This window comes from Schistocerca cancellata, chromosome 2 (assembly GCF_023864275.1).
Source record: "Schistocerca cancellata isolate TAMUIC-IGC-003103 chromosome 2, iqSchCanc2.1, whole genome shotgun sequence".
NCBI lineage: Eukaryota > Metazoa > Arthropoda > Insecta > Orthoptera > Acrididae > Schistocerca > Schistocerca cancellata.
In genome coordinates this window covers 421,768,070-421,788,231 of record NC_064627.1, presented here as the reverse complement: position 1 = coordinate 421,788,231, position 20,162 = coordinate 421,768,070, and the positions used below count along the sequence as shown (strand labels likewise).

General features: G+C 40.4%; 1 protein-coding gene across 8 annotated transcripts in view; it reads right to left on the bottom strand.

Moving 5' to 3' along the window:
• Nucleotides 1-16,660: 16,660 nt before the first annotated feature.
• Nucleotides 16,661-20,162, bottom strand: part of LOC126161881 (heterogeneous nuclear ribonucleoprotein R) — a 113,360-nt gene continuing 109,858 nt past the window's right edge. For 5 of the 8 annotated variants that reach the window (XM_049918015.1, XM_049918014.1, XM_049918013.1 and 2 more), the window contains exon 11: nucleotides 16,661-18,324. In XM_049918015.1, coding sequence (XP_049773972.1) covers nucleotides 18,128-18,324 — 197 coding nt within the window. In that variant the 3' untranslated portion in view covers nucleotides 16,661-18,127. The remainder of the gene's footprint in view (nucleotides 18,325-20,162) is intronic. The other 3 variants (XM_049918017.1, XM_049918018.1, XM_049918019.1) reach the window with 1 other exon arrangement.

Genomic DNA, 20,162 nt, shown 5'->3' with positions numbered 1-20,162 from the left:
CTATTGATAGAGAGATGCCAAATGAAACGTGTTTGGCTGTCGAGAGAGCAATGTGTGATGCCTTTAATGACTACTGTAGCAGAATATTGTCAAACGACATTCCACAAAATCCAAACAAATACTGGTCATATGTAAAGGCTGCTAGTGGCACCAAAGTTAGTGTCCAGTACCTAGCAAATGAGACAGAAACTGAAATTGAGGGGAGCAAAGCAAAAACTGAAATGCTTAACTCCATTTCCAAATGTTTCTTTAGAAAGGAAAATCCAGGAGAATTGCCCCAATTTAATCCTCGTACCACTCACAAGATGAATGAAATAAGTGTCAGTGGTGTTGAGAAACAGCTGAAATTGTTAAAATTGGACAAAGCTCCAGTGTCTGATGTAATCCCTGTCAGATTCTATGTTGAATTTGTGGCTGAGCTAGCCCCTCTTAAAACTATAATCTATTGTACAGGGTATTTCAAAAAGTACTTTACAACTTTAAAAAGTCAAGTATATTTATTAAAAGAAGATACAGAGCTGGGTTTTGTTTTATTTTGTAGGGAAACACACAATTTTTTTTAAATCTTAAACTAAAGATGTTATATGTGGCTTCAGTTGGTTATCCTGCACACATCTCATTGGAAGTCAATTTCCTCCCAAACTCGCTGTAACACTGCAGGTGAAACTTGCTCAGTGGCGGCATAAATTCTTGCTCTTAGTTCAAGAGAAGCTGGCGCAGGGGGTACAAACACAATATCCTTGATGAATCCCCATTAAAAAAATAAAAAAAATTGAGTGGTGTCAGGGCCGGAGAATGTGGGGGGGCCACGCAATTGGCACATCACGGCCAGTCCATGAAGTAAACACTTCGTTCTCGGTCATCCTCATCAATCTGTGGTATCAAAAATTTTTGTAACCTATCCAGGTACATTATCCCATTGATGGTTCTCTTACGGGGAAAAAAAGGGGCCATACGCCTTTTCTCGCTCAATGCACAAAAAACGTTCAGTTTAGGGCTATCACCAACATGTTTCAATGTCTGATGTGGATTTTCACTGCCCCAAATCCTACAGTTATGTGTGTTAACCTTGCCACTTGAGTGAAAAGTCGACTCGTCAGGAAAGATGATTTTGTCCAAGAAATGTTCATCTTCGTGTAATCGATATAACATATCCACACAGAACTTCTTGCGAGCAATTTTATCAGTGTCTTTTATTGCCTGTACAATTGTCAATCTATGGTTTCAAATGCAAACGGTTTCTCAACACATGCCATACAGTCATATGTGGTATTTGCAGCTCACCAAGTCAATTTTGTAGGGCTGTTGACAAAACATTGTCTCACTCGCTCAACGACTTTATTGATGTGCTTGGATGACCGGATGATTTCCCATGTCTTACTGAGCACCCTGTTTCAAAAAACATTTATGCCACTCATAAATTGTAGGCCTAGTAGGAGGATCTTTAGCATACTTGGTATGGAAATTATGGTGAACTGTTGTCACCGACTTCGATTGTTCAAAGCAAAATACACAGCCAGTGAAGGCATCCATCTTTAACACAACTGCTGTTAGCAGTCCTAACAGTTCGATTCAGCACTAGCGAACTACACAAGACAAAACTTGATAAATTTCCCTACAAATTGACACTAAGGTCACTTTTGTAGGTACCTATGAATTAATTTATATGAATTTCCAAAGTTGTAAAGTCCTTTTTGAAACATCCTGTAGATCCCTCGAACAAAAAACTGTGCCCAATTCTTGGAAAAAGGCACAGGTCACACCTGTCTACAAGAAGAGTAGTAGAAGTGATCCGCAAAACCACCATCCAATATCCTTGACATTGGTTTATTGTAGAATCTTACAACATATTCTGAGCTCAAACATAATGAGGTCTCTTGAACAGAATGACCTTCTCAATGCCAACCGGCATGGATTTCGAAAACGTCGATCACGTGAAACCCAACTCGCACTTTTTTCACATGACGTACTGAAAGCTATTTCTTGATTTCCACAAAGCATTTGGCTCAGTACTGCTCGTAGACTTCTTGTCAAAAGTATGATCATAGGGGTATCAAGTGAAATTCGTGACTGGGTTGAGGACTTTTTGGTAGGGAGAACACAGCATGTTACCTTGGATGCAGAGTCATCATCAAAAGTAGAAGTAACTTTGGTGTGCCCCAGGGAAATGTGTTGGAAACTTTGCTGTTCACATTGTATATTAATGACCTTGCACATGCAGTGTTTCTTGATGTCTGAAAAGCATTTCACTCAGTACCACACCTACACTTATCATCAAAAGTACAATCATATGGGGTATCAAGTGAAATTCATAATTGGACTGAGGACTTTTTGACAGGGGGGGACAGCATGTTATCTTGGATAGAGTCGTCAGATGTAGAAGTAACTTTGATGTGCCCCAGGGAAATGTGTTGGGGCTCTTGCTGTTCATGTTGTATATTAACGACCTTGCAGACAATAATAATAATAAAATCAGGCTTTTTGCAGATGATGCAGTTATCTATAATGAAGTACCATCTGAAAGAAGCTGCATAAATATTCAGTTAGACCTTGATAAGATTTCAACGTCGTGCAGAGATTGGTAAATTGCCCTAAACGTTCAGAAATGTAAAATTTTGCACTTCACAAAACGAAACAATGTAGTATTCTATGACTGTAATGTCAATGAGTCATTGTTGGAACCGGCCAACTCATACAAATACTTGAGTGTAACACTTTGTAGGGATGTGAAATGGTATGGTCATGTATGTTCAGTCGTGGGTTAAGCAGGTGGTAGGCTTCGGATTATTGGTAGATTACTGGAGAAGTGCAATCAGTCTACAAAAAGAGATTGCTTACAAATCAGTTGTGTGACCAGTTCTAGAATACTGCTCAAGTGTATAGAGTCCGTACCACATAGGACTGACAGGAGATATTGAATGTATACAGAGAAGGGCAGCATGAATGGTCACAGGTTTGTTTAATCTGGAGAGTGTCACAGAGCTACTGAAGGAACTGAACTGGCAGACTCTTGAAGAAAGACATAAACTATCCTGAGAAAGTCTACTAACAAAGCTTCAGGAACCAGCTTTTAATGATTACTCTAGGGATATATTACAACCTCCTATGTGTTGCTTACATAAGAGAATATGATTAAAATAATTACTGCTTGCAGAAAGGCATTCAGACAATCATTCTTCCTGCGCTCCATACGTGAATGGAACAGGATGAAACCCTAATAACTGGTACAATGAGATGTACCCTCTGCCACGCACCTCATGGTGATTTGCAGAGTATGGATGTAGATGCAGGAAAAAAAACATACCTTGTCTAAATTGTAGCACAAATATACTGTTATAAATGTCAGCTTGCTTTGTACTCTTTCAACACTGTTACACTTTTTCATAACATAAGATTTCTGTATATTCAATATATTTCAATGTATATGCAGTCAAGGTTCATGTGAAGTTCTCTCTTTCTTGGGCCACTTTACATTTAATGAACTGACTGAACAAGCTGACCATCTGTTCATGTTTTGTGATTCTCCAAGCACTCAGGAAAAAAATTACAAAATCACTCATTACCAAGTACACATGATGTTGCTGCAGTGGTCTTTAAAGACAGCTCTTCATGCTGGTCTATTCTGGGCAAAAAGCTGCATCTCTGAATAACTACTGCAACCTACATCCATATGGACCTGTTAACTGTAGTCAACCCAGGGTCTCCCCTCCAACTACCAAACTGATAGTTTACTGATGCCTCTTGTTGTATCGTGTCACTTCTTTTAGCCAAATTGTGCCATACATTTCTTTTTTCCCAAATTCAATTCAGTATATCTTATATCAACTCAGCATATCTTATTTACCCATTTAGTATCTGAGATTCTTCTGTTCTAAATTCTCTTCTTCTCTGTACTGTTTAGGCCCATGTTCCACTTAGTACACTCAAACAAATACTTTCAAAATTTAAATCTAAAATTTTCTTTCTCAGAAACTATTTTTTCACTGTTGCCAGATGGCATTTAGCGTCGACTGCCAATTTTAGCACCATACAGATATCTTCTCTAAATCATTTTGTAATTAGTTTTGATCTTCTGATGACTTTACTAGATGATGATCATCTGCAAATGACCAAAGACGGCTGCTTAGATTGTCTCCTAAATTGTTGATGTAGGTCAGGAACAACAGAGTGCCTACAGCGCTACATTGTGGAACACCAGCAATAATTTCTGTTTTACTCGACGACTTTCCGTCAATTACTACGAACTGTGACCTAAGTCACAAATCCAGTTGTGTAGCTGACAAGGCATTCCATAAGCATGCAATTTGATTACAAGCTGATTGTGAGGTACAGTGTCAAAAGCCTTCTGGAAATATGGAATCAATTCGAAACCCCTTATCGACAGCACTCAACACTTCATATGAGTAAAGAGCTAGTTGTGTTTCACAAGAACGATGTTTTCTAAATCCGTGTTGACTGTGTGTCAACAGACTGTTCTCTTCTAGGTAATTCATAATGTTCTAACATTTATGGTCCAAAATCCTGCTGCATACTGATGTTAATGATATTTAGTGGAGTACTCCTATTGCCTTTCTTGTATATTGGTGTGACCTGTGCAACTTTCCAAACTTTGGGTACAGATCTTTCGTCAAGCAAGTTGTTGCATATAATTGTTAAGTATGGAGCTACTGTATCAGCATACTCTTAAAGGAACCTACATAGCATACTGTCTGAACAGGAAGACTTGCTTCACTACTGCTAGGATATCTACTCCCAAGTTACTCAAGTTAGCAGCTGTTTTCGATTTTAATTTTGGAATACCTACTTAGTGTCTCCCATAAGTCCAACCCCTCGTCCAAGTCGTGGGAGATGGGCAACGGCACAAAGTAGGGGACTGCCTATAGGGGCGATGTACAGCGGGGACTTCGTGTGCCCCAGGACCGCTACGGTAGCTGAGAAGGCTCTATGGGAACCCTGAAACGTGACGGCTAACGGGGCTCTGGTGAAGCTGCGATAGGCCTAGCAAGCCAGTAGTGGATAAATCAACTGCTTTTAAAAAGGGAACATGCCTCGGATCACGGGACGGATTTAAAGGAAACCGACCAAGCAATGGAAAAGGATTACGAGATGGTTTACGACTGGGCACCTTAAACGTAAGGACTCTAACTGGGAAGTTAGAAGAAATTGTAGAAATGATGGAAAGGAGGAAATTGGACATCTTGGGACTTGCTGAGACTAGGTGGAGAGGAGTTGGTGAAAAACCACTAAGTAAAGGATGTAAACTGTACTGGATAGGGAATGAGAGGGGAAGAAATGGAGTGGCAATAGTGGTCAGAGAGGGTCTGCAGGAGGAGGTGGAAGGTATCAATGATCGAATGATAAAAGCCAGAGTACGAGTGAAAGGAAAAAGCATTGAAATCATCCAAGCATATGCCCCACAGGTGGGGTGTACAAAAAAGGAGAAGGAGGAATTTGAAGATGACATGCAAAAGCAGCTAAATGGAGGTAATCAGATTATAATAGGGGACCTCAATGCACATGTTGGCACAGACAGGAAAGGATTCGAGGAGATAATGGGACCAGAGGGCTGGGGGAACCGAAATAGAGAAGGAAAATTGTTGCTGGAATTCTGCAAGAGGAATGGGCTGACGATCGCAAATTCCTGGTACAAGAAGAGAAGTAGTCACAAAATAACTTGGTACAGTGGGGACTGGTCCCAAACTTCAGTAGTAGACTATGTACTAGTGGATAGGCAGATGATGAGCAGCCTCACAGATGTTAAGGTCGTTCCATCTGAGGCCTTAGACAGTGACCATCGGCTGTTGGTAGCCACCCTGAGAGAGAAAAAAGATAGGAGGGCAACAGATATACAGGAGAAAAGGTTGAAGACATGGATGCTGAAAGAGGATGAACGGAGGACCCAGTACCAGACACTGATCAGGAAGAAGCTGCCAAAGGAAGATCAGAGAACAGTGGAAGAAGAATGGGGAGATTTTAAGAGGGCCCTAGTTGAGGCAGCTGAGATTGTGTGCGGAAGAACTAGCACAAAGAGGAGAAGTAAGGAAACCCCATGGTGGAACAACATATGTAAAGAGGCAGTACTTCGAAAGAACAAAGCCTTCAGAGAATGGTTCCAGACCCGAACAGAGGAAGCTAGGGTAAAATGTAAGGAAAGCAAGAAAGCGGCACAGACCATAGTAAGGGCGGAGAAGAAGAAGTGGATGGAAAAATGGACAAGAATGTTAGAAGAGGACAGTGAAGGGAACAAAAAAGTACTTTACACCATGGTAAGAAATAAGAGGAAGGACAGAAGCGAGTGCCTGAGGATCATGGATAATAATAGAAGAGTTGTGGAGGAAATGCATGAGCTCAAAAAGATTTGGAAGGAGTACTTTGAAGATCTGTTGAATGCCGCCAAGCGGGTAACTAACAGCGATGGAGAGCCTAAGGCAGCAGACGATGATAATAGTGGGGAAATTGATGATCTAACTTGGAATGAAGTGGAAGAAGCCATAAAGAGGATGAAAGGGGGCAAGGCACCAGGTTGGGACGAAGTAACAGTGGAATGATACGAGCAGCAGGAGAAGTAGGAACCCAGTGGCTATACAGAGTGCTGAGGGTGGTGTGGAAGGAGAACAGAATTCCTGAGGATTGGAAGAAAGGAATTATAGTCCCGATCTTCAAGAAAGGGGATAAAAGGAGATGTGAGAACTACAGAGGAATCACCCTGCTATGCCACTGTGGAAAAATCTATGAAAAGATCCTGGAGAAGAGAATAAGAAGCAGTATTGAAAGTAGACTGCAAGAGGAGCAGTATGGTTTCAGACCGGGAAGATCAACAACGGACCTCATATTTGCGGTAAGGCAACTGCAGGAAAGGCACTATGAGTACGGGAAGGACTTAATCATGGCCTTTTTAGATATTGAGAAGGCGTATGACAGTATCTGTAGGGACAAGCTCTGGGATGTGCTGAACGCAAAAGGGATAGATGAAGAGATAACACGAAAAGTCAGAAAAATGTATGAGGGAAGTGAGAGTTGTGTGAAAGTGGGGAGGGAATGTACTGCATGGTTCAAGCTGGAAAATGGGCTGCGACAGGGAAGTGCACTTTCGCCTTTATTGTTTATTATTGTTATGGATGAAATCCTACAGCAAGTGTCAGATGCAATTGGAGATCATAAAATGAAAGCAGTGCTTTTTGCCGATGACCTGATGTTATGGGGAAATTGCGAGAAGGAGGTGCAAGAGCAGTTAGATGCATGGGAGGCAACGGCAGCACAATATGGAATGCATTTCTCTGCAAAGAAAAGTGAAATAATTGTCACAACAAGGAAGACGAATAGGCCAAATGTGGATATAACTTGTGGAGGGGAAAAACTACAAGTGGTAGAGAACTTCAAGTACCTGGGAAGCGTGATTGAAAGTAAGGGGGGAAACGCAATGGAAATAAATGAAAGGTGCAGAAAAGCAGGGCAGTTCTACAAATGCATTAGGGGGCTTATTTGGAGCAAGGAGGTGCCACAGAAATCCAAGGGAATTATATACCGAACCTACTTTGTCCCCATATTGGCATACGGAAGTGAGACATGGGTAATGCACAAAAGCGACAAAAGTAGAATACAGGCTAGCGAAATGAAGTTCCAGAGGAGCAGGTTGGGTGTAACAAGACGAGACAGATTGCGAAATGTGTATGTGAGGGAAAGACTAAAGGAGGAACCAGTACAGGACAGGATAGAAAAATCAAGACTGCAGTGGTATGGACACATGAAGAGAATGGATGAGGGAAGAATTCCAAAGAGGATGTTTGATCTGCAACTGGTGGGGAAGAGGCCCAGAGGAAGACCAAGAGATAGATGGGTGAAGGGAGTGAAGGAATGTGTGACGAGAAGAGGAGAGAACTGGATGAAGGTGGAAGAGGGGGAATGGTGGAAAGACAGAACACGATGGAGAGGCTTGTGTTCCTGACAGACCCAGCCAGTGGCTGGAAACTGTCCAAGATGATGATGATGATGATGATGATGATGAATACCTACTTAGTCTTCTTTGGTGAAGAAATTTCTGAGCACTGTGTTTACTAACTATGCTTTAGCAGCACTGTCATCAATAGGATTTCGATTGCTATTGCGCAGAGAAAGCATTGATTTTATCTTGCATCTAGCATATTTTACGTATGACCAGAATCTCTCTGGACGTTCTGCCAGGTTTCGAGACATTCATTGTCTAAACTGTTGTAAGCATCTCACATTTGAAATCCACACTAAATTTCGAGCTCCTGTAAAATATCGCCTATATTGGGGATTTTGCATTCGTTAAATTTGGCATGCTTTTCTCATTGTTTCTGCAGCAGCGTTCTGACCTGTTCTGTGTACCACAGGGGATCAGCTTCATCATTTGTCAATTTATTTAGTATCACTCTCTCAATTGCTGTTTATGCTACTTCTTTTTTCAAGCTGCATCTGGTCCACACTTACAATGTTAATTTGGAAAGAGTGGAGATTGTGTCTCAGGCAAGTGTCAAGTGAATTTTATCTGCTTTTTTGAATAGCTAGTTTTTTGTTTATTTTTTAAGGACAACCCTGTTCTCACTAATCACTGTAACCATTTTGATACTCATTATTGGCTCAGGATTATTTGTTGCCAAGAGGTAAAGTATGCTTTCACAACTGTTTACTATTCGAGTGGGGTCATGGACTAACTGCTCGAAATAACTTTCAGAGAATGCGTTTAGCACAATTTTGGATGATTTACCCTACAACAGCATTTAAACATATATTTTCACCAAGATATCAAGAATGAATTGAAGCTACCACCAACTATAATTGTAGGAGTCTCATACATGTCTGAAACAGTCAGGTTTTCTTTGAACCTTCCAGCAACTGATTCATCCGAGTTGGAAAGTTGGTAAAAGGATTCAATTATTATCATCCATACTAACTCTCAGGAACTATCTACTTCAATTTCACTACAAGATAAACTACTACTAACAGTAACAAACATTCAGCATCACCCAATTTGATTCAATTACACACCATTATTATTGTTTCACTTTGATTAATATTCATCTCACTATTTCTTTTCGAGACATCATCCATTCTGTTCAGCTAATTGACCAGGTATTTTGCCGTCTCAGAGTTACTAAGTGTGGAAAGTAAATAATCTGACTGGTGCTACAAAACATTTTCTTGGCCATCAGTTAGATTACACAGTTTATTACCATCAATGTACAGTCCTTGTAAATCCCTACAACACTCGACATGAATTTTACACTGTTCAAAGCAGTGCTGAAGTTCACTTCTGGTAGCATGTTGAGAACATTAGTTACTTTCCCTTTCACCTGTTCCACACACAAATCATGTCCCTTTGATCTTAGGAAATATAAAAGGTCACAAGGGGCCAGACCGGGCGAATATAGTGGGATGTCCAACACAGTGATGCCGTATTTTGTGAACACCTTTACAAACTACGCGGAATGAGCTGGCACATTGTGTTGGTGGATATTCCGGGAGTTGATGTTCCATACATCAGATCTTTGTCTCCTCACTCTTTCATTAGCAACGATTGGAGCCTCGACGTAATAATGTTTATGTGATCTTAGAAAATTCCTCACTTCTGAGACTGAAACCATAAGAGCTTTGAATTTTGGTTTGCTCCTTTTCTCTCTTTTTTTTTCCATGGCGAGGTTCAGCAGCTGTTCCAGAGCATCAACCAGTGCTTTATTTTCAGAATTGTAGGTAAAAAAATTCATCACAAGAAATCACCATCTAAAAACTCTGCACCATTACAAATTTCATTTAAAATGACAAGAAAAATGTTCATTCTCAATTCCTTCTGCTCGGGAGTGAAGTTTTGGCACCATTTTTGTATAAACCTTGTGCACCTTGAAAGATCCATCCAAAATATGATGTACACTTTGTATGTTCAGCAAGGGTTCCGACAATCAGAAAACAATTTTCACTAATCAGCTTACCAATTTTCTCAATGCTGTCGTCTGTTATTAATGTCACGGGTTAGAATTCTCACAGTAATTTCGTGTCCCTCCCTAAACATCCAAAACCAATCATTCACAAACTTGCGTTTGCGATAAACGTTCACTTCCATTAACTTGACATGAACTTCCGTAGCAACTTTCCCCAGTTTAACACAAAACCTGAGCTCGACTCACTGCTCCATCTTATTGGCAGACTGGCTGTTTGCTGGTAGCAGTACCAGTCGAGCTAATGGTTTGTTGACTGGCCGCTTCTTTGAAGAATATTGAGCATAGGAAACCAGCTATTTATGTCGTTATTCAAAACTTTACTGGGATGTATGTAATTTATGTATTTTAAGGAGCAATACGTAGTAAAAAAGGACCAAGTTCCAAGACCTATTTTTCACATTTACTTTAGTTCTTCAATAGATCACAAATTTTAAAATAATGTCAACGTAGTGTAATAATTACCCTCCCAAGAAAAAAAGTGCGATGAGAGTTACTGAGCAATTTCTTCCTCTCCAGCTTCCAAAATTTCTAGCTCACTCAGTGTCACATATTTGTAGCATAATTACAGGAAAATGCGAAATCTGATGAGTACACACACGAAGTTACGTCGGTATGATCACATTGGCTCAGCCACTCAAGATAGCAGCTTTTACATTTGCTGATCTTTCTGTCTAAATTATTCTAGAAATTGAACAGAAGACAGCACCAGTCAAGGGGCAGGTCACAAGCAATCTGTACATTCTTCTCATATGAAACAAGTCCATTCTTCCTGCAATAGGTGGCTCGCGCATCAAGAAAATCACAACTCAGGTGCTGTCTTTTTAACACAAAGTTGCAGGCTACATCAAGTGTTAATACTCACACCTCATACAATGTTACTGGCAAACCTCAAGGTGGTTTTTTTTTTTTTTTGGTTTTTTTTTTTATTTCTGCTCCCTTTCCTGTTTGAATTTCTACTTTGTTTCCTTTACTGCTTGCTCACTCAATGTAAAGATTGTAAACGTCTGGAACCCCTTCTCAAATACTGTTCACTTTCAACATGTCCAGTTTTTATAACAGGAGTCCGGTTTTTAACTTTTCTGCTCCTGGATAGAATTTTAGCCCAGCTACCAACAATGCTATACCGGTTAACACTATTAAATGCTTTTACAATTGCTTTAAATGAGTCTACCTTTCTCAGTCTGTCTTCTAGAAATAGTTTTAAGTGTCAGTATTGCCTTGCGTTTTCCAACATTTCTCCAGGACCCAGGCTGATCTCGAAGATCATCATTACGTCTTTCCATTCTTCTGTAAATAATTGGACTCTGCATTTCACAAACTGATTGTTCAATATTTCTCACACCTCTGATTTTGCATGAGCATTATTACATTTTTCTTTAGGTCTGAGATCATTTCACCCGCATAACAGGTAGAATAGTGATAATACATTCTCCCAAGGATCTCATCAATCCTTGGGGTACTCCCATCTCATCATATTCTTACTTTTTCCTTTCCGTAATAACCTTTAAGTTTGTCTTCTTTGTACAGCCCTTCTTCCCATTTCTTACACCTTTTGGCATTCCCTTCCTTGCTTAGTACTGGCATCAGAGCTCTTTAACATTCATACACGTACTTCTGTGTTCACCCAAGGGTTCTTAATTTTTCTACTGTCATGCATGCTTTAATAGCTTTGCATTGATCCTCTACCTACTCCTACTTTGCCAGCTGTCAAATTCAGTATCTCATTTGTTACGCAAAGACTTCTCCAGGGCGTTGTCTTTTGCCTATTTCGTCTTCTGTTGCCTTCACCTCTCAAAGCTATCCAATCATCAATCATCATCTACTGTATTCATTCTCCCGTTTAAGTCAATTGTTGCTTCATGTTCCCTTTGAAACTCTCAACTTCTGATTCTTTGAATTTATGCAAGTTCTGTCTCCTTAAATTTTCTGCCTTTCTTCAGTTTTAATCTCCAGTTCATAATCAATAAATTATAGTCGAAGTCAACCTCTCTTCGTGGACACGCGATACCAAAAATCTGTTTTACTATCATAAACTTTAATACATCTCCATTTCTCTTCCACAAATACATTCTTCATGACTCTTAAATAAAGAGATAACAATGATTAAATTGTGTTCTGATTGAAGTTCCATATGCCTACCAACTCCATAGATGATGCATTTGAAATAATGTATGATGTGGTGAAGCAAATTATTCAGACTGTTAAGAGAAACAAAAGTTTAGTTGTTACTGGTAACTCAAATTCAACAGTAGGAAGAGAGAATGAGAAACAGTAGGGAGTATATGTTCTGATGGAAAGGTATGAAATGACTATGGGTAGCATGCTCCTCATTTCAAGCCCTAAACCCTCCTCCCTCCTACTGTAGTATTCCGCCACCCACTCAGTCTATTCAGTTTCCTAGTCTATGCCACACCCACTCAACCCTTTCTCAAATGGGTCATAACCCTTAGAAGACATAGGTGCAAGGCCTGTCTGATACATCCACACAGTGCACATTACTACACTACCATCACAGGCTCATCTGATCTTACCAGACACCAGGGCCACCTGAGAAAGCAACCGTGTCATATACCATGTCTGCTGTAACAGGTGCACATCATTTTCTGTGAGGTTGACCACCACCAAGTTGTCCACTCAGATGAATAGCCACCACCAAACTGTGGCCAGATGCAGAGTTGATCACTCTCCATGGCCGAACATCCTGATGAGATGATACGCTGTATTTCAACGTGCACTTCAAAACCAGAGCCATATGTATCGTTCCCACCAATAGCAGTTTCCCTGAATTATGTTGTTGTTGTTGTGGTCTTCAGTCCTGAGACTGGTTTGATGCAGCTCTCCATGCTACTCTATCCTGTGCAAGCTTCTTCATCTCCCAGTACCTACTGCAACCTACATCCTTCTGAATCTGCTTAGTGTATTCATCTCTTGGTCTCCCCCCTACGATTTTTACCCTCCACGCTGCCCTCCAATACTAAATTGGTGATCCCTTGATGCCTCAGAACATGTCCTACCAACCGATCCCTTCTTCTGGTCAAGTTGTGCCACAAACTTCTCTTCTCCCCAATCCTATTCAATACTTCCTCATTAGTTACGTGATCTACCCATCTAATCTTCAGCATTCTTCTGTAGCACCACATTTCAAAAGCTTCTATTCTCTTCTTGTCCAAACTATTTACCGTCCATGTTTCACTTCCATACATGGCTACACTCCATACAAATACTTTCAGAAATGACTTCCTGACACTTAAATCTATACTCGATTTTAACAAATTTCTCTTCTTTAGAAACGCTTTCCTTGCCATTGCCAGTCTAAATTTTATATCCTCTCTACTTCGACCATCATCAGTTATTTTGCTCCCCAAATAGCAAAACTCCTTTACTACTTTAAGTGTCTCATTTTCTAATCTACCGTATTTACTCGAATCTAAGCCGCACTTTTTTTCCGGTTTTCGTAATCCAAAAAACCGCCTGCGGCTTAGAATCGAGTGCAAAGCAAGCAGAAGTTATGAAAAATGTCGGTACATGCCGCCACAACTAACTTCTGCCGCCGAATACATGTAGCGCTACGCAGGCATGCACAAGGATAAATACTGGCGCCAAAACCTCAGCGTCAGTAAATAAATTTAAAAAAAAAGTGGAAGACCAGCTTTTTTTTCTCCGCCGCGAGTTTCGACCACTGCATTTTCATACATTATCCAACGAAGTAAATACAAATTCCGTATTGTTCATCTTCGAATGTAGCACAATTTCAGTGTACTACGAAAATCTGACTGGCAAGACTGTTTGGGATGTTTGTCAATATGGCCAACTCTACGTTCTGAATTTTTTCCTATCTGTGAGAAGAGATGGTTGCTAATAGGAACCTGATGAAATTTGAATCATATACAATATTCTCTTCATCATAAGAATTATACGAATATAAACATTTTGCCATGTATTCTTTCGTGTTTGCTGCTATCTCATTTAAATCCTGTCTGCCTAATAAGCTACGAAACTAGAGTGAGACAACAGCAAACGCGGAACAATATACGTATCGTGTCATGTTTATATTCGTATTATTCTTATGCCTAATAGTGATACAGTCAGAAATGAAGCACGGCAAGTGACTAGATTTTTAAATCTAAAATGACTCTAATTTCTGTGCAGAATTTGATGTAATAAAGAAGCGACCGCAAAGATTTTCAAACGGAGAAAAATTTTCGCCTAACTTTCGTTCAGAACATGTTCTATCATACGCAGTCTATTATTTGATTCTTGTTGATCATTATCAAAGAAAGCAGCAGTGTAAGTAACAACAAATTGCGGCCTCTTGCCATTGTTTCGCTAATGAGACGATTCCTCTTTTTTTTTTAATTGTACGCGGCGGTAGCGCGCACAAAAGCAAGCCATGCCGCGAGCCGCGACAGGCCGTAAACACGCATATCAGAATGCGACAAACAATGCATGACACAGTGCAGTAATGCATTTTCAGCTTAAGAGTGACGCAAACACCTATAACAAAGAAAACGGCAATTATCAGATCAAAGCAAAATAAGCAATCGATTCAAACCAGACGAAGCACGTGAAAAAGGAAGGGCACCCGTATAAATACGGACGGAGCGCCTGACGCATATCAATGGCTACGTGGTAAAGCTTAACTGCTAAGCTTACGACTCGAACCAAACTACTGTAGCTGTATCGTCATTCATTCGACCTAAATTGTGTCTCATATTACAATGCACAAACTTTGTTTCGATTTGGAGGTGCGGCCTAAAACTTTTCTCTCCCCTTGAATTTCGAGTCTCAAATTTCAGGTGCGGCTTAGATTCGGGAAATTTTTTTTTCCTTTATTTCGAGTCTCATTTTTCAGGTGCGGCTTAGATTCGAGTGCGGATTAGATTCGAGTAAATACGGTAATTCCCTCAGCATCACCCGACTTAATTCGACTACATTCCATTATCCTCGTTTTGCTTTTGTTGATGTTCATCTTATATCCTCCCTTCAAGACACCATCCATTCCGTTCAACTGCTCTTCCAAGTCCTTTGCTGTCTCTGACAGAATTACAATGTCATCGGCGAACCTCAAAGTTTTTATTTCTTCTCCATGGATTTTAATACCTACTCCAAATTTTTCTTTTGTTTCCTTTACTGCTTGCTCAATATACAGATTGAATAACATCGTGGAGAGGCTACAACCCTGTCTTACTCCCTTCCCAACCACTGCTTCCCTTTCATGTCCCTCGACTCTTATAACTGCCATCTGGTTTCTGTACAAATTGTATATAGCCTTTCGCTCCCTGTATTTTACCCCTGCCACCTTTAGAATTTGAAATAGAGTATTCCAGTCAACATTGTCAAAAGCTTTCTCTAAGTCTACAAATGCTAGAAACGTAGGTTTGCCTTTCCTTAATCTTTCTTCTAAGATTAGTCGTAAGGTCAGTATTGCCTCACGTGTTCCAGTATTTCTACGGAATCCAAACTGATCTTCCCCGAGGTCGGCTTCTACTAGTTTTTCCATTCGTCTGTAAAGAATTCGTGTTAGTACTTTGCAGCTGTGGCTTATTAAGCTGATTGTCCGGTAATTTTCACATCTGTCAACACCTGCTTTCTTTGGGATTGGAATTATTATATTCTTCTTGAAGTCTGAGGGTATTTCGCCTGTTTCATACATCTTGCTCACCAGATGGTAGAGTTTTGTCAGGACTGGCTCTCCCAAGGCCGTCAGTAGTTCCAATGGAATGTTGTCTACTCCGGGGGCCTTGTTTCGACTCAGGTCTTTCAGTGCTCTGTCAAACTCTTCACGCAGTATCGTATCTCCCATTTCATCTTCATCTACATCCTCTTCCATTTCCAGAATATTGTCCTCAAGTGCATCGCCCTTGTATAGACCCTCTATATACTCCTTCCACCTTTCTGCTTTCCCTTCTTTGCTTAGAACTGGGTTTCCATCTGAGCTCTTGATGTTCATACAATTATGCAGATGCAAATTGTCATGCAACTTGCCTTTTGATCCCATTATCCACCTGATCTTGTCTCACTAGCCCCTGCCTCCCACCCACTTCCACATCTGCCCCCACGACCCCAGCCTCCTAATGTCTTGCAGTCACACCTATCTCTCTAGTGCCCCCCCCCCCCCTCCCCAACCTTTCACTATCTGCTCCTCCATGCCATGGCACTGCTCTTTATGCTAGCAGCCAGAATAAGCTAAGCAGAGCCAAATTTCTGTCTCCTTTGCCCACTGCCTCCCCGTCCCACCCATCAATGAAATTCCACCACCCCTTGTTTTCTGCACCTTGCCTGCCTATTCCCCCTCAATCCACCCCAGATGTCACAACCCCTCACCCAGGTCAAGCTGCAGTGTAGGCAGATGTAATAAGCTGGGACAGTGTAGTCATAAAGGTTACACGTATCTTTTAGTTCTGAAGGATTCGTCTGAAATACAGGAAGTCTCGATCTTATTTATGAGCCTATTGAAAACTCACTGCCTCAACTATTTGATGAGTTGTTTGCCTTACTTCTTAAGTGATTTAATAATTCTTTTTAGATAACCAGACAACACTGGGAAAGAAATTCATAATAAAATGTGTGATTATTTGTGAGTTGGCTGTCAAGAATATTCCTCAAACACACTTTGTAGAAACAACAAAATATGCTGAAATTATTTCAAGGTAATACTTACATTTGAAGGAAATAAATCACAATTGAGACTATGAAATAAAAACTTGCTTTTCATACAACTGTTTTATTGTGACATGTAAGAATTCATTACATCAGGTCAATTCACAGAAATCTGATTATTTCCTGGCCCAAAAAAATAACTATCAACAGTTCTTACAATTTTTAAATCTACAGCTTACTAAATAATTTGCAGGCAGTCAAATATTGTGACAAAAATTAAAAAAAAAAATAGCTGAAAATTTGAAATCAAGCAAAGCATATCATCTGTAATAAAAAATAGACAACATAATTTCAAAACAGATGTACTGTTAGTTTGGTAGGAGCAGCAAACTCCACACAAAAGAAAACGAAGGGACATCTGTGTCTCCTACCAATTAACTGCTAAAATAATTACATTTTGTAGCAGTAGTAATACAATATATATTCATATATATTAAAAAAATTGTCCTGAACCGAGAGTAACATACCCTCGACTCAGGCACGTAAAGACACAATCTCTTCATACGAACATGAACAAACTCCACGCGATCACTTAGTGAGGTCTCGAAGGTATAGCACTGACAACAGCACCCTAACAAACAAGCCAACAGCCTGTAGAGTTCATCACAGTTTGTAACAACTATAGATCTTTTAATTAACTACAAAACTGTGCCATACCTTCAAAACACAGGCACAGCAAAACGCAGTCATACGCGCAGAGATCGAGAGATTTCAGGCGTTCTCTCTAATCAAAAAACCCACTCATCATCCGTCATTATGTTGTCATAAATACTCATTTTAAAATAGCTTTCTCTTTTTTCACACTGTCCAACTTTGCTCACACATTCTGAGAAAGATGTTCAATTTATTGGTCATAACATTCTACAGTAGTACATAATTTTCAACTGACATTTAAAAGTAATAAAACAAACTAAAAATTAATTACAGGTTCCTTGAAATTTTAGAAGAAACCCAAGTCTAGACCACAAACCAAAATTTTAACGTTTATCCCAAGAGTCCATCAACCACGCCTTGCTCGTTCCAAAATGACAAAAGCCGGGTCAAAAACGAAGACGAGGGCCCACACGGAGTGGGGTTCTGTAGCAGCGGATTTAGAAGCCCCCCTCGGTGATGTAATGTCTCCAGAACTAGGGGGTGGGGCACTGACGGGGGTCAAAATCTTATGTCAATGGAGAAATATGACGCATATAATGCCAAATTTTGTAGTGTTTTCTACTTTACACAGTTAAGACACAGATCGAATTGCAAGGTGTTAGGTAATGGAATTTGGCTATGGAGTACTAACCAAAAATTCTTAAACACTATTAAACAAATGTAGAAATAGTTTAAAATAAAGGGGGGCAAAATTACCAAAACAGTAAAGGGAGACCACTTTTATCTTCTGCGTGTAAGTGGGTTTTTGCAATTGTATCTGAGCAACAAATCAATTCCACACCACTTCTCTTCTTCGCTTCCTGATTGCAATAAATCAGCTCGCTGCCGCCTCAGCCGCCCCTCAGGGCGGCAGGCACTTAGCTCCAAGTCGGATAGGTGTCTTGGTACCACTGTTGATCCGCAGCTGGACCATAGCCGCCACCGTTCATGCCCGCCATGCCCCCATACGCATTGCCCAGTGGTTGCTGGGCAAGGGGCTGGTTGCCCCAGCTGCTCTGGTAGCGCCGCTTCGACTCCCCCTGGTTCTGGTGACCCCCGTCAAATTTGCGCTTACCTGCATACAAGAATTTATAATCAGCCAGTATACTACATAAAGAATTGAAAGACAGGGAAAAACAGATGCTTTAATGGAGAATTCTTGGCACTAAGATATTGACTTCAAAACTGTATTACTTTTTACTCTTGCAGTAACTGTAGAACGAGGAAGTAAGTGAAGTAAGAAACTTGATTATTTTGTAATGGTCCAAACTCTTTGGCACACCAGTTGCCTTCTCCCAAATTGACCTCATTATCAGCATTACAGATTGAACTCAAAAATTATCTTCCATCCGATATTTATTTCCCTTATGAACCAAGACTCTAAGCAACTTACCTTTTCCCTTATATTACCCAATTAATACCAGTCACTTTCTCAAAATCAACTCCAAAAACGAGAATATTATGGGTCTATTAATTTTTTCCATTTTATTGCCTGCCTACTACTTACTACACCATATGACACTCACTTCCTTCTCATTGACTAACAGGATATACTGCATTTCCAATTTTCTCGATTTTCATTGTATTTCACAATAAAGTTCAAATATTTTCAAGCAAGGCATCAGAGTCAGGGCCAGTTTAAGCCCCAAGCAACCAAAGTGGCCACTTGAGGCACAGAGCTGATAGGTGCCACCAGGGGCACCCAACTACAAGATTTGTATACTGGGTTCAAAATATTAGTAGCAAAAGCCGATGTGGATACTTGACGCAAGGAAGTTGCAGTAAATGTGAGACTGCAAACAAGTTGTTTGCAAGACAGCTTCAAATGTGTGGTTATGCTACCACTTACTTCAGAAATCACACCAGGCGTGGACAAAAATATGGAAACAAAAATAAATAAATATCACCATGCCCAATACAGTGTAGCAGAATCAATCGCATTCAAAATTACTTCCAGCTGTCTCTGAATAGATAAATACAGGTCCCACACGGTGTTCAAGGGAATCTCCTACCATTTTTTCAGAAAATAGTTACAAGTACAGGTAACAAAGATAAAAGTGGACAGCGATCACTCACCCTTCTCTAGACCACCTCTTACTCCCAAAACCAGTCCTGGATTATATGAGCTGTATGAAATGGAATCTTGTCTTTGAACACAGTATCATCACTGGGGTACAAACGTACCATGGGATGAAACTGATTAGCCAAAATATATATATAATAACAATGAACCTGTGGTCTAGGGATAGCGTCTTTGATTAGTAGTCGAAATGTCCTTGGTCCTGGGTTCAAACCCTGCCATCGCTTAAATTTTGAATAAAAATCATCAGCTGAAGTCTTCTGGCATAAGAAGTCACCACTTACTCAGCTAACGGCCTTATCAAAGAGGGCAGAGGAGCAGGTTCACAGCACTCTCTTGTGTTTCGGGTGGAAAATTGCCCCTACGGGAGTAAGAATCTGCAATGATCAACGGGATGAGGATGCAGAAAGCAATGGAAACCACACATTAAAGACACAATTTGTGTCCACAGGACATGTGGCCTGTAATTGAAAAGCGTCATGACGATATCTCCGTTGGCACACGATTCCAGATTAGTACTCCACTCGGATGTCTGGAGGGCATGGCTAAGGGTGTGGTAACTATGGGAAAAAGACTGAATCACCAATGAAACGATAACATTCTACGAGTCATTGCGCGGAATGCCAGAAGTGGTAGGGAAGTTAGAAATGCTAAGGCTCATTCCAGTTATAGTAGGGGTCAGTGATATCAAAGAGAAAGATTTCTAGTCAGATGAGTACAGATTAATATCCAGCGGCAGAAAATGGTGTAATGGGAGTAGGATTTGTTATGAATAGGATGGTAGGGCAGAGAGCAAGTTACTGTGAACAGTTCAGTTCAGTGACAGGGTGGTT